At 31.8% G+C, this 14,719-nt stretch overlaps 1 protein-coding gene across 1 annotated transcript in view; it reads left to right on the top strand.

Moving 5' to 3' along the window:
- Cpsf160 (cleavage and polyadenylation specificity factor subunit 1) overlaps positions 1–4,692 on the top strand; it is an 89,507-nt gene extending 84,815 nt beyond the window's left edge. Inside the window, exons 39-41 of the mRNA XM_080164137.1 lie at positions 817–893; positions 3,802–3,927; positions 4,077–4,692. Coding sequence (XP_080020263.1) covers positions 817–893; positions 3,802–3,927; positions 4,077–4,372 — 499 coding nt within the window. The 3' untranslated portion in view covers positions 4,373–4,692. The remainder of the gene's footprint in view (positions 1–816; positions 894–3,801; positions 3,928–4,076) is intronic.
- The last annotated feature ends 10,027 nt before the right edge of the window (positions 4,693–14,719 follow it).

The following is a 14,719-nucleotide window of genomic DNA, read 5'->3' on the forward strand; positions in this document are numbered from 1 at the left end:
GAAAACTTTTGCAAAAAGAGAAATAGAGAAATCAAAAAATTATATTAGGATATACTTATTTAATAAAAAAACAAAGATGACAACATCCATAAGTAGGAAAGCGCAAACAAATCATGGATATGAAATCGGAAAAGGAGATTTAAAAGCAATTGTTGAAACCTCTCTCAAGTATTATCAAATATATTTATTATGACTGATAGACTGACTTATAAACCAATAATGTAAATTACTTCTGGATGCTCAGAACAACGTCCTTAGAACGACAGTACATTTAATTTTGATACCCTATTTACAGAAATTTAGAAAAATCTATAAAAACAAAAATCCCTGAGGATGACGGGGAATTTAATTTTGATAACCTTATCTAAAAAAATAAAAATCTGATCAAAATCACCAAAAATACGGAATGAAATGTAAAAAATTTCAAAATAGGTAGTCTTAAAGACAGTCTAAAATCATATTTCCCAAAAGCGTTACGGATTGACTGATTGATATACGAACAGACACAGTGAATTATAGAATAGCTTCACGACTAATAACACTAAACTTCTTTGTTCTAAACTTTATTAAATTGTTAAAAAATGTTCATTTATGTTGGAATATTTAACTAACTTTTCCGTATGTTGGACCGATGGCCATTTTAATGTAAACTATTCTCAGTTGTTACTTCAGCTTTATTATTTACATTTCCTATTTTTGTTTCAATTTAGAAATAATTGTCTATTTTTTTGGGAGGGGGGGGGGGGGGGAGGGGGGCAAGTAGCGTTATTGTTGAATAAAATTTGCTTTTGAAATAGTTAATGATAATCTTTTTAGCATTTTCGTGTATTCGCCAGAATCAAAGGAATCTGATGGAGGAGAGAAGCTCGTAAGAAAAGCTGATATTCATATTGGTAAACTATTTGGTTTTCTTACAACCATTAAAACCAAAGTTGGAAAAAAAACTTTTTTGAACGCGAAGCTTTTATATAATTAGGGTCCGTACGTTTGGAACGGATAGGGTTTTACGTTAATTCAGGCATGTTAGAATTATCCTATCGATTTCAAACTTTGCATAGTAGTTAGGTACGATTTAGAAAGCATAGCAACTCCGTACGTCCATTTTAAACGTGTTGATTTTTAACTTTTTTTAGCAGCTAATTTTTATGTGATAAAATAATCCGATTGATCTGATTTTTTTAAATACTGATGGTGATGCCGATACGGTTTCCTACAGTAATGCTCAAAAATAAGACGCTTCGCTTGCTTTGGATGTTTGAAGTAGTTTCTTAAGGGATATATATGTATCTCAACGCTAGTTGTGTTGGGTAGAATGCTCAACGAAATCTTAAAACCAATAACTGCCTTAGAATTTACGACCAGTATACTAATCGCAAAAGCCCACGCGATAAGACGGTTAAATATAAGTGTTAAAGTATATAATAGTGAATTACGCTCAGTACAAGTTTATAATATATCAGAAATTAAGGCTTTTAATACTATGTGCTATATTTACAGTTTGTGGAGCATATGGAATATGTTATAAGTTAAAATAAAATAGTAAATCATATATATTACAACATGCTACTATAATTCAAGTAAAAGAAAGAAAATGGATTGAATAGGAAATGAAGTGAATAAGTTCTTGGTGTAATAGTGTATTCATATGTAGGCCTATAGTTAAGGGCATGAATGCATGAAATACTCCAAGATCCTAAGTGCAAAGTATTACAAATCAAGCCTCCTAGAATTCTAAATCATTATTACCTAATAAATGGGGTTAAAAGAGAAGTAGTGGATACTACAAGAGTCACTGAAGAACTGACTAAATTTACTTTTGCAGCTAAGAATCTAACCTTAGATAATTAGTTTAAGAGGGGAGAAGCGAGGTCAAAGTAATTATTGGCTTATGAAATGTGTAGTGGCTTAATTTAGGTTAACTCAAGGATGCTTTGATACATGGGTTTCAAAAGATATCACAATCTGAGTTATACATAATATCATAATATGTTAATTTACAATATATATATTGACAGATTCACAATACGAATAAACAATAGTATCTTTACAGTAAGAGATATCCTTTTATGGTCATATATGTATGTATATATGTATAAATAATACACTCAAGTAGTTAAATTACTGTTTTTTCTTGGTATAAGATGGTTTATAGGCTGATTCCTAAAGGCATGTAAAATTAAAAGCGGAAAGTGTCTGAAGTATAATAACTTGGATGTGATTGACAACTTACACATTAATTATAATACTTGAATAAGCTCTCAATAAGAAAATAGAAGTGCAGCTTCTAATTAATAAGGCTAAACATAAAAGTAGGTCCTCTAACAATATCCTGTATTTAATCAGTTTTACAACAAATTTACTAATAATTTTATTTTGCTTCGACTGTTTTACAATTATATTCTGATTATTCAGTTCTTACACTCTACAAGTGTTAATGATCGTTTGTCCTACCGTTTCAGAGCTTCGCTTTTGTGAATGTTGTCATCCTTGATTTTAAATAACTCAACCCAGTGTTTTTTTTTATTAAACCCGGGGTTTTTGGGGTTTTATTTTTTTAAAGATTATGAGAGATTTTTAAAAATATTGATAAATACTTAAAATAAAGTAACAGGATGTTTGTCTGTATGTGGTATCCGCCTCGGTTAAATGGCAGACACCCAAGTTCAAATGATTACGGCAGTGCGAACAGACGTGGACACATATATTATAGAGAAGCTGCGCTTCTCTAGCAATCACTAAATAATAAACAGAGTCTATTCAGATGTTACTTTATTCAGGGTCTAAGGTTTACTAAAGTTATATACAACAAATAATAAATACACAGATTGGAATAAATAATCCTAAAGCAAAATCAATATAAAATACATATACAATAATCAGATTGGGCAATAATGATCCCCCATCCCTGGAAAGGGTGGGGGAACCAAACAATACAGCTTAACCATAATAAGGCTGTCAAAATCTATCATTAATTTTAAAGCATAGGGAGGGGTCAGGCTGACCCCTTCCCCGGTACTCGGGGGAGGGCCCTCGGCCCTTCTCCGAACCAAGGTCAGGGTTGCCATAGAACATGGCTCAAGGTTGCCGAATACCACATGTACACTAACTGTAAACCAAATATTTAACATAAACCTAGTATAATTACTAAAAAATACTATGGATCAATGTTGGAAAATCACTTGCTCATGTTCGTGGATAGTCCTCTTTCATTATGAAACTTGAGTTATCCTTAGTAGGTCTATTTTTCCAAAATCGAACAAAAAATTAGAAAAGTAACGGCTAACGGCCGGCGGCTCATCCGTTAAGCTATATTTAAGCTATTTTCAGGGCAATACAGTCACCAGCTTTATCTCTACACATCATACTCTTCGCTCTTAGACGTTCAACTGGTTCTAGTTGGTAGCCGCTGGTACTAGAAATCTAAAAAATGGTTTTGTAATCATTTTACATGAGTTGAAGCAAAATTATGTTTTGAAAAGCTACGAAATTTATGATAAATTTGCCATAAAAATAATCATAAAAAACGGCTAAACGGCTGAGCCGTTAGCCGTTACGTTTTTTGTTCGATTTGGGTTAATATGCCTACCAAGGACACTCATACCAAGTTTCATTTGCGCATTGATTACGAGATGGTGCATTAAAATGTTACTCCATATGAGTCAAAATAGAGTTAAAATTATCGAAAAAAGATACATTTTGTAAGTTAATAAGTTTTTACCCAACTTAGTATTTACTTGTTTATTTTATGCCAACCCTTTAACCCTATAGGGTCAAGCGGGACTAACAAATAATATATTATAGGCCAGCATATAAATTGTCTGTGGAGAGTTCGGGCAAAACTGACTGATACTACATGTAATCAGAGACTTCTACCAGAAAATGAGAAGAAACATATTACATGGTATGCAACCTTGGATGGTTCTCTAGGTAATTTTTCCTTTTTTTTATATTAGCAGTATACAGGAGCTTTGTACACAAAAAAAGGGACAGAAAAAAAAACTTAACCTTCCCTGAACCTATGTAGGCTAATTACTTGTTCATGCGTAGTCCCATGCAATTAATTTTGCTTTGTTTAGGTCATCTGCTTCCACTTTCTGAAAAGGTGTATAGACGTTTACTAACGTTAAACAATGTGCTTACAAACAGTTTGGAACACACTGCTGGCCTTAATCCACGAGGCTATAGGACAATCAGAACTATTTCACGCGACTTGCGAAATCCCTCTCGAAGCATAATTGATGGAGATCTGGTCTTCTCATTTTCTGATTTGTCCGTCACTGACAAAGCTGAATTTTCCCGCAAAATTGGAACTTCTACAGCAGAAATAATGGATGATCTAGCTGAGTTGGATCGAAATGCTGCACACTTTTAACACTATCTGCCAGTTGATAATTCCAAACTAAACCTATCGATATTTTTTTGCATTTAATGTAATTTTTACTCAATATTTGGGGTGGAGATTTATATATTTTAGCGTGAACAATAAGCTTAGACTTTGTCTTAGGAGTTAGATGATAGGTTATTAGACAAAAAAAAATTCCTTGTGAATTGTAAAATTTGTTTGGATTTTGGATATTTTTTTTGAAATAGCTTCCCTAAAGAAAGCCTTTTATTTGTCTTATTAATTTTTAAGAAAAGTTTACCTTCATGCTAGTGTTAAAACCCCTTCCTTAAATAAATATTGTGAACAAATGTTGTTCTATTCTTGTGTTAGTTAGATAAAAGCGTATTAACTTTAATTTTGTGCTCAATAGTAGTTGAATATCTACGTTGATATTTAACTACTATTGGTCGTATTTTGGATATTGACCTGCTAGAGAAATCTGTTGATTTTTTACTTTTTTAGATTAAAAAGAAAAAGTTGATATTTTTTAATATCTCCATCTTGGTGGACACAGGATACCAGCAAACCTGACAGAGTCCTACATGTAATGAGTAAATTTTTTGGTCGATTTTTATTAAGAATTTTATGTTACCAAATACTAAAATATTCTATACTAGAACATCCCAATATGATAAAAGGTGTTAATTTCAAGTTCCAGGCAGGGAGTAAGGGAGGGGAGAATGGATCGAATATTCAATTTTTAAGAGTCTCTGACTTTAAGTACTGGCTTAAAGAGAATGTGTAAGAATTCAGCAGTTTCTGATTGACTTTGGGTACTAGCGCATCAATGCCCAGTTTACTAGCTGAGTTAGTTTTGAATATAGCAGACAGAATAATTTGTCCTTAGATGACTGGTTTTAACAAATATTTTTCCCAGAAAAATGTCATTTCATGTATATGTATTATGTATGTGATATTTATGTATTAAACGATCTAAGAGCCCCTTGAATTTAGGTGGCAGTTAAAAATATATGAGAAGGGTTGATAAAGTTCTAAGGGTAATTTTTCTAGGGATTAAGGGGGGGGGGGATGTTCTGACACATTTGCATAAACGGTGAGTATAGGCTTTATCTTTGGACTGAGAGGATAGGTTATTAGGGATAAAATCATTCTTATATGATGAATTTCCCCCAGATTTAAGATTTTTTGGATAGGCCTCCAGGTTCCGGAGCTCCAGGCCTCCAGGTGGTCTCTGGACAGGTAAAAAAATATAAAAAATTCTTATTTAAACAGTTAGAGGTAAGTTTATAAAACAACAGAAGCTTCTTTTTATATATTATTATTATATTTGAAGAAAAAATTACAATCGGCCTCCAGGTTCAGGTGCTGCAGGCCTCCAGTTGGCCTCTGGACAGGTAAAAAATCAAAATTTCTTATTAAAACAGTTAGAGGTAAGTTTATAAAACAACTTAAGCTTCTTTTTATATACTATTCATATATTTGAAGAAAAAATTACAATCGGCCTCCAGGTTCAGGTGCTGTAGGCCTCCAGGTGGCCTCTGGACAGGTAAAAAAATCAACATTTCTTATTTGAACAGTTAGAGGTAACTTTATAAAACAACATAACCTTCTTTTTATATATAATTTACATATTTGAAGAAAAAAGTACAATCGGCCTCCAGGTTCAGGTACTGCAGGCCTCCAGGTGGCCTCTTGACAGGTAAAAAATCAAAATTTCTTATTTGAACAGTTAGAGGTAAGATTATAAAACAACATAAGCTTCTTTATATATATTATTCATATATTTGAAGAAAAAATTACAATCGGCCTCCAGGTTCAGGTGCTGCAGGCCTCCAGGTGGCCTCTGGACAGGTAAAAAATCCAAATTTCGTATTTAAAACAGTTAGAGGTAAGTTTATAAAACAACATAAGCTTCTTTTTATATACTATTCATATATTTGAAGAAAAAATTACAATCAGCCTCCAGGTTCAGGTGCTGTAGGCCTCCAGGTGGCCTCTGGACAGGTAAAAATCAAAATTTCTTATTTGAATAGTTAGAGGTAAGTTTATAAAACAACATAACCTTCTTTTTATATATTATTTATATATTTGAAGAAAAAATTACAATCGGCCTCCAGGTTCAGGTGCCTCAGGCCTCCAGGTGGCCTCTGGACAGGTAAAAAATCAAAATTTCTTATTTGAACAGTTAGAGGTAAGTTTATAAAACAACATAAGCTTTTTTTTATATATTATTTATATATTTGAAGAAAAAATTACAATCGGCCTCCAGGTTCAGGTGCTGCAGGCCTCCAGGTGGCCTCTGGACAGGTAAAAAATCCAAAGGGGGGAGGCGGATGTGCCACTTTTTGAAACCAAAAGTAAAAGTCAACAAAGGAACTCAACTAAAAAAAGAGTTACAGGTCTGAGATTTTGCATGGCAGTTGCTTTATAGGGGTACAATATGGAACTGTGAAGAAACGGCGGCGCAACCGCCAAAAACCGCCGTTTTCCGCCGAAATTTTTTTGCCTTTTCTCGGCGGTTTTCGGCGGTTGTGCCGCTGTTTCTTCACAGTTCCATATTGTACCCCTATAAAGCAAATGCCATGCAAAATGTCAGACCTGTAACTCTTTTTTTAGTTGAGTTCCTTTGACTTTTAGTTTTGGTTTCAAAAAGTGGCACATCCGCCTCCCCCCTTTCTTATTTAAACAGTTAGAGGTAAGTTTATAAAACAACATAAGCTTCTTTTTATATATTATTTATATATTAGAAGAAAAAATTACAATCGGCCTCCAGGTTCAGGTGCTGCAGGCCTCCAGGTGGTCTATGGACAGCTAAAAAAATTTAAAAAACATTTATTTGAACAGTTAGAGTTTAAGTTTATTTAAAAAACAAAATGAGCTTATTTTTAGATGCTTTAAAGATATTAAAAGAAGCTTATGTTGTTTTATAAACTTACCTCTAACTGTTTAAATAAGAAATTTGAATTTTTACCTGTCCAGAGGCCACCTGGAGGCCTGCAGCACCTGAACCTGGAGGCCGATTGTAATTTTTTCTTCAAATATATGAACAATATAGTAAAAGAAGGTTACGTTGTTTTATAAACTTGCCTCTAACTGTTCAAATAAGAAATTTGGATTTTTTACCTGTCCAGAGGCCACCTGGAGGCCTGCAGCACCTGAACCTGGAGGCCGAATGCAATTTTTTCTTCAAATGTATGAATAATATACATAAAGAAGCTTATGTTGTTTTATAAACTTACCTCTCACTGTTCAAATAAGAAATTTTGATTTTTTACCTGTCCAGAGGCCACCTGGAGGCCTGCAGCACCTGAACCTGGAGGCCGATTGTAATTTTTTCTTTAAATATATAAATAATATATAAAAAGAAGGTTATGTTGTTTTATAATCTTACCTCTAACTGTTCAAATAAGAAATTTTGATGTTTTAATTGTCAAGAGGCCACCTGGAGGCCTGCAGCACCTGAACCTGGAGGCCGATTGTACTTTTTTCTTCAAATATGTAAATAATATATAAAAAGAAGGTTATGTTGTTTTATAAAGTTACCTCTAACTGTTCAAATAAGAAATGTTGATTTTTTTACCTGTCCAGAGACCACCTGGAGGCCTGGAGCTCCGGAACCTGGAGGCCTATCCAAAAAATCTTAAATCTGGGGGAAATTCATCATATAAGAATGATTTTATCCCAAATAACCTATCCTCTCAGTCCAAAGATAAAGCCTATACTTACCGTTTACGCAAATGTGTCAGAACTTCCCCCCCCCCCCTTACAGAATGTTTACTATATTGTAATTTAATTTTCAAGTAAATTATTTTTTTCTTAAAACTAATTTTTTTCTCAATTATATTACCATGATCCCTTTACAATTTTGGTAATTTTTTTTCCATTTTCATTGCTTTTCAGTGAAATCTCTAAAATTGAATTAATTTCCCATTGTTCCCTCCCTTACTCCCTGGGCTCCAGGTTTGATCTTGAAATATTTCCTGTAACTGCAATTCTTGACTTGGAGGGTTAAAATTTTCAAATTAAACTGTTTTTAAAATTATTTTTAATGTTGCTCTGGTCATTTTGACTAGAGCAAAAGGTCTTTTTTACTCGGAATAATATTGTGGCTTTTAGAACAATTTATATAATTCACTTTATATTGATACAATAAAAAAAACATTACTCTGTTCAATGGAAATATTTTTTTTTCTAAAACAATTAATTTCATTTAAAAATCTAACATATGCAATTAAACATATAATTCTGAAGTCTGAACCAATAAGAAGTCTTCTTTCATTTCAATTCTTTACATTTTAAAAAATAGTGTTTTCACAAAGTGACTTATTTCCGATGTAGTTAAATAATTTTTATTTAATTAAAATGAAACGAATGAAAACCATACAAATAAAAGATACATACTTTAATAAATATTTAAAAAATAAGTTTGAATAATCTTATATTATATCATATTTGTATATGTGACAAAAGTAAATTTGTTGTATTGCATTAACATTTGTTGTCATCTTACAGCATCTTACACAATTTTAACCCTTTACAGCCGATTTTTATGTGTTTTAAATAAGTGATAGAAAACATATATTGTAAAGAATTAACTTTTTAATGAATTAATTTAGATTAAATCAAAAGACCTAATTTTACTCTATACCAGAATACAATATTTATGAAGCAAAACACTCTAAAAATCTATGAATTTTAACCAAATAAAAAAAGACCTTTTGCTCTGATCAAAAAGGACCACAGCAACAGTAAAAATTAATTTTTAAATCCCCCCAAAAAAATTTATTGGGGACCTAATTCAATTTGCAGTTTGATTCTACTGGTGTCATAGTATATTTTTGATATATGTTTTAAAAATAGGTTAAAAACAGTTTAAGCTTTTTTAACAAGTTTACATGATCTACTAAAATTTCATAAAAATCCGCAGCCGTTTCCCGCCGGCCGCTGCCGCGTAAATTTATATTTTTATATTTCTAATTTAGAGGTCACATATAGATGAGCATTTATTACTTATTGTGTGTATATGGAAGCAGAGGATGTAGGGGACAATGGGCTGATTATAATACTAGTTCCTAAGTTTTATAATAGCGTTTTCTTGTTTGTAGACATAATAACTTTGGGGATTTTAATTGAACTTTGATTGGTTGGTTTATTAGTTGAGTGTCCAAACTTTTCAACCACTAATTTTAATTTATAGAAGGGATTTTGTGTATTAGCATTTGCGATTTACATGAATTTATAGGCCTTTGTTAGTAGCGAAGCTACTCTATAATTCACTTTGTCCGTCAGTCCGTCCGTAAACGCTATGGGGGAAATGGGATTTACTCAGCTCCTATAAAAGATAGAAGGCTGAAATTTTTTGACAACATTCCCATCATTTAGGAGCACAATTAACTTTAAAACATCAATAGCGGTCGGACGGCTTTTTAGCAGGTTTTGGGCTATTTTTTTATTTTCCACATTTTTCCTCATATCTTTGGTGTTTATGGTCCGATTTTCAAAATTTTTTCAGTTAGATATATCAAAATTAAATTTTCCGTCGTTTGGAGAACATGACAATCAGACTGCCTTTTTGCAGGTTTTTGGCTATTTTTTACATTTTCCCCCATATAATTTGTGTTTATGGTCCGATTTTTAAACTTTTTCAGTTAAAGATATCAAAATTAAATTTCCCATCTTTTGAAGAAATCAACAATGACGGTCAGACTGCCTTTTTGCAGGTTTTAGCTATTTTTATATATTTTACATTTTCCCCCATATCTTTGGTGTTTATTAATCGATTTTCAAAATTTTTCAGTTATAGATATCAAAATTAAATTTTCCGTCGTTTAAAGAAAACAACAATGACCGTCTGTCCCATCCAGGGGATTTTAAAAGGGAAAGACCTTAATAATTTCTAGAAAGGGGAATGAGGGGGGTGTTGACAGCTTAAGAATAAAGGAGAAGGTTCCATGTTTTGAAGCTTATAACCTCACATTCCCCTTAATAGAATATTTTGTGGACCTTTGCTAAAAGGGTTTATAATTGATCGGAATGCCAGCTTTCTTCAGTATCTATCTTGTTTGTGAAATTTTGCTTACCTTTTACCTACAACAAAATAAACATTAATATTTTATCAATATATTAAATGTAATTGACTCCTAAATGAAAAAAAAACAGGGTTTTTACGAATTTAGTTGGGCTTTTTAAAAAAAACCTTGGTTTTTTCCACCCTGGCAAAAAGGCCATTGTTTCTTTTTTAGTAGCGAAGCTACTCTATAATTCGAAATGTCCGTCCGTCCGTCTGTCCGTGTGAGACAGAATAGGGGAAACGTGATTTTCTCGGCTCCTATTAAAGATAGACAGCTGAAATTTTTTCACAACATTCCCATTATTAAGGAGCACAATTAACTATAAAACATCAAGGGCGGTCGGACCGCTTTTTAGCAGGTTTTAGGCTATTTTTGTATTTTTCACATTTTTCTCCATATCTTCAGTGTTTATGGTCCGATTTTCAAAATTTTTTCAGGTATTGATATCAAAATTAAATTTCCTGTCGTTTACAGAAAACAACCATGACGGCCACACTGCCATTTTGCAGGTTTTAGGCTATTTTTGTATTTTTCACATTTTCACCATATCTTCAGTGTTTATGGTCCAATTTTCAAATTTTTTTTCAGTTATAGACATAAGAATTAAATTTCCCATAGTTTAAAGAACAACCATGACGGCCAGACTGCCTTTTTGCAGGTTTTAGGCTATTTTTGTATTTTTCACATTATTCTCCATATCTTCAGTGTTTATGGTCTGATTTTCAAAATTTTTTCAGTTATAGATATCAAAATTAAATTTCCCGTTGTTTAAAGAAAACAACCATGTCGGTCAGACTGCCTTTTATCAGCTTTTTGGCTATTTTTATATGTTTTACATATTTCCCCATATATTTGGCGTTTTTGGTCCCATTTTCAAACTTTTTTGGGATATTAGTATCAAAATAATTTTTCTTATTGTTATTAGAATCTTTTATGTAATCTACTTTGACTGTCGTCATCATTAAAAATAAAACAAGGTGTCGTGTTTATTTTCTCCAATAAATCTATTCTTGATTTTAATAAATACACTTTAAATCTACTTTTACGTATTTCCATCCAGGATTTTTTGTGCTTCGCTACTTATGGATGTTGTCATCCTTGTTTTAACTGAAATTTTTTTTTAAATCAGACAATAAACACCAAAAATATAAGAAAAACTGAAAAATATAAAAAAATAGCCAAAAACCTGCAAAAAGGTTGTCGGACTGTCATTGCTGTTTTTTCAAATGACGGAAAATATTTGTCTTTAACTAAAAATTTTGAAAATCTGACCATAAACACCTAGGACTTGTAGACAAATATAAAAAAATAGCCTAAAACCTGCATAAGAACGGTCCTACAGTCTTAAATGTTTTATAATTAAATGTGCTTTTTATTGATGAAAATGTTTAATCTTTTAAAAAAGCTTAGTAAATTCCATTTCTCCTATAGCGTTACAGAATGACGGACATACAAAGTGAATTATAAAGTAGTTTTGCTACTAAAAAGGGGGAGGAAGAAAATGTGGTGACCCTTGCCACGACATACCAGCAATTTTATTTTGAGTGCTTCTTTCTTATTATTAGAGATAATTGGGTAAAATCTTTTAGTATCTTTAAAAAAAAACGGTGGCAGGACTGTAATTTTTTGCCGCCGCCAAAAAAAATTTTATATTGCATATATTAAATTTAGTGCCTCTCCTGAGCTTTTATAAATATTGAAACAAAATCTTTTTAGATAGATCAGTACCATCGTTTTTTTTAATTCAAATATTTTTGTACTCGCATACTTTTAAAGATTACCTTAAAAAACAAAAATATGAAAAAAATAACTTTTTTAAGAAAATAATTTTTGGAAAAAAAAACATGGTCTTAAATGATTCCAAATTGCTTAACTCTCCCTCAGGAATGCTTGTGAGGAGAAAAATTTTTAAAAAAAATAACATGGTCTTCAATTATTTCAAATTTTTTTTTTTGGCGGTGAAGTAACGGAAAATGGCGGTTAACGGCGGAAGTGGCGGTTTAAAAAATACTAATACTTGGGGTATTTAGTGACCAGCCTAAAAGATTTTCCCCTTTTAGCTCTAAAACTAATAGAGTAGCACTTAAAATAAAATTGCTGGTATGTCGTTGCAAGGGTCACTACATCCCCCCCCCCCTCTTCCCTTTATTTTTATTTAAAAGGCTTTTAGACGGTTTTTAAAAGGATTAATTATCGTTTAATCAAAATAACTTAAACAATTTTTTAAAAGTAATTCAAATATTTTATAAATATTACAAAAACGTATTGCACGTAACTTAACTATTATTTTTTTTTTACTGTATATAAACAAATTAAGACTAAAACATTATCTTTTAAAAGATAAAAAATAATTGTTCTTTTAAACTGGTAGATCTACTTTGACTGGTAGTGGTTAAGCAGTCACAGAATTCAGCCGTTTAAAGCCAACTTTTTATTGAAAAAACTCAAAACAATACGGCCTTTTTTACTTAAAAACAGGTCTGCAAGGTTCTTCTAAGCAAATCCTACTAGTAAAGCCTAATTAATACTCTAAGACAGAAAAACCTCCTTTCTTATTTAACTGAGCTAAATTTTTTATTTACAGACAAAAAAATTTACCTACTCCTTTTTAAAATAAAAAACTGAGCCAAATTTTCTAAATATATTTTTATATACGGTGCATTATTTGTCAAATGTACCACTTTTCTGCACTACCTCTCCGATTTTGTTAATACTCTATATTTTGGTCCGTTGGGTCATTCAAGGATGCTGGATGGCCAAAAAAAAGTTTCAGAGTCCCTGGATGTCTAGATATCTAGCTATCTATGAAGGTAGGTAACAAAAATGTAAAAAACACCCATTTTTTCACAATTTTAAAAATTAATTTTTTCATCAATCTTACATCCAATCTATACATTTTATACACCAAAATGATCGTTTATTCATGTAAAAAGCGCAAATAATGCTATTTTGGCCAAAACTCTAATTTTACAGGGTGTCCAACAAAAAGTGTATTTTGGATATCTAGCGTAATACCCAAAATACCTGTCCGAAAAAAATCATTTTTTTTGGCTTAAATCCTGTGTTTTATCTGTGTGCATATGTGGTATATAACGGTTAGGACCACCCGGGACTATACGGTTGTCAAATATCACTTTGGAACACCCTGTAAATGTGATTTTTGCGTCTGTAGAGCTAAAACTTGGTCCAAATTGGCTATTTTTTTCAAATTACTCTTATATGTGTCTTAGTATGTTTGGCCATAGTGTTTTCTGACCAGATCAATATTTTCGTATTTTTTGGACACCCTGTATTTTCAAAAAAAGAGAAAAATTTTTTTTGTTTTTTTAAAATTTTTTTTTCTATTTTTAAGTTACTTAAAACTGTCATATAGATACAGATTTTGACTAATAACAATAATATTTGCCTATTTTACAATTTTTTACACTTTTGGGACACCCTGTGCATGTTTTTGAAAAATGATGGTTTTTGCCCATTTCTGGGGGGAAGGAGTCGTTTTAGGGCCATACACTATTTCTTCCTTTTTGTAGAACTTTTCAAGACACATCATTTGTTATTTATGCAAAAACCGCAAAAACCGAACCGTTTTGCCGTTATTCACCGCCAAAGGCAAAATTTTTTTACGTTTTTCCCGTTCCGGAGGTTGTAATGGGCATTTGTGGTAAGAAAACGTTGATTTATCAAGATCCCTCTTAAATACTTTTATTTAGGTAATTTAATTTACTAAATTTCATATAAAGTAAAATTTTTTGTGCAGCTAACCGTTTTTCGTCGAGATGGATTTCAATTGTTAAAACAAGAAAATTAAGTGAATATAACATTAATAATTGCTATAACATAAGTGATAAAAGAAACATAAATCATGCGCATTTGAAATTCCTTTTAACAAAAATCGGTTGGATATACAAAAAAATTTACTTCACATGAAATTTAGTAAATTAAAATGCCTAAATAAAGGTATTTCACAGTTATCTTGATAAATCAACGTCTTCTTACCACAAATGCCCATTAGAACCTCGGAAACGGCAAAAAACGTAAAAAATTCTGCCTTTGGCGGTGAATAACGCCAAAACGGTTCGGTTTTTGCGGTTTTTGCATAAAAAACCAATGATGTGTCTTAAAAAGTTCTACAAAAATGAAGAAATAGTCTATGGCCCTAAAACGACTCCTTCCCCCCAAAAATGGGCAAAAACCATCATTTTTCAAAAACATGCACAGGGTGTCCCAAAAGTGTAATAAATTGTAAAATAGGCAAATATTATTGTTATTAGTCAAAATCTGTATCTATATGACAGTTTTAAGT

This window comes from Acartia tonsa, chromosome 6 (genome assembly GCF_053477335.1).
Source record: "Acartia tonsa isolate MP-2025a chromosome 6, ASM5347733v1, whole genome shotgun sequence".
In the NCBI taxonomy this organism is placed as follows: domain Eukaryota; kingdom Metazoa; phylum Arthropoda; class Copepoda; order Calanoida; family Acartiidae; genus Acartia; species Acartia tonsa.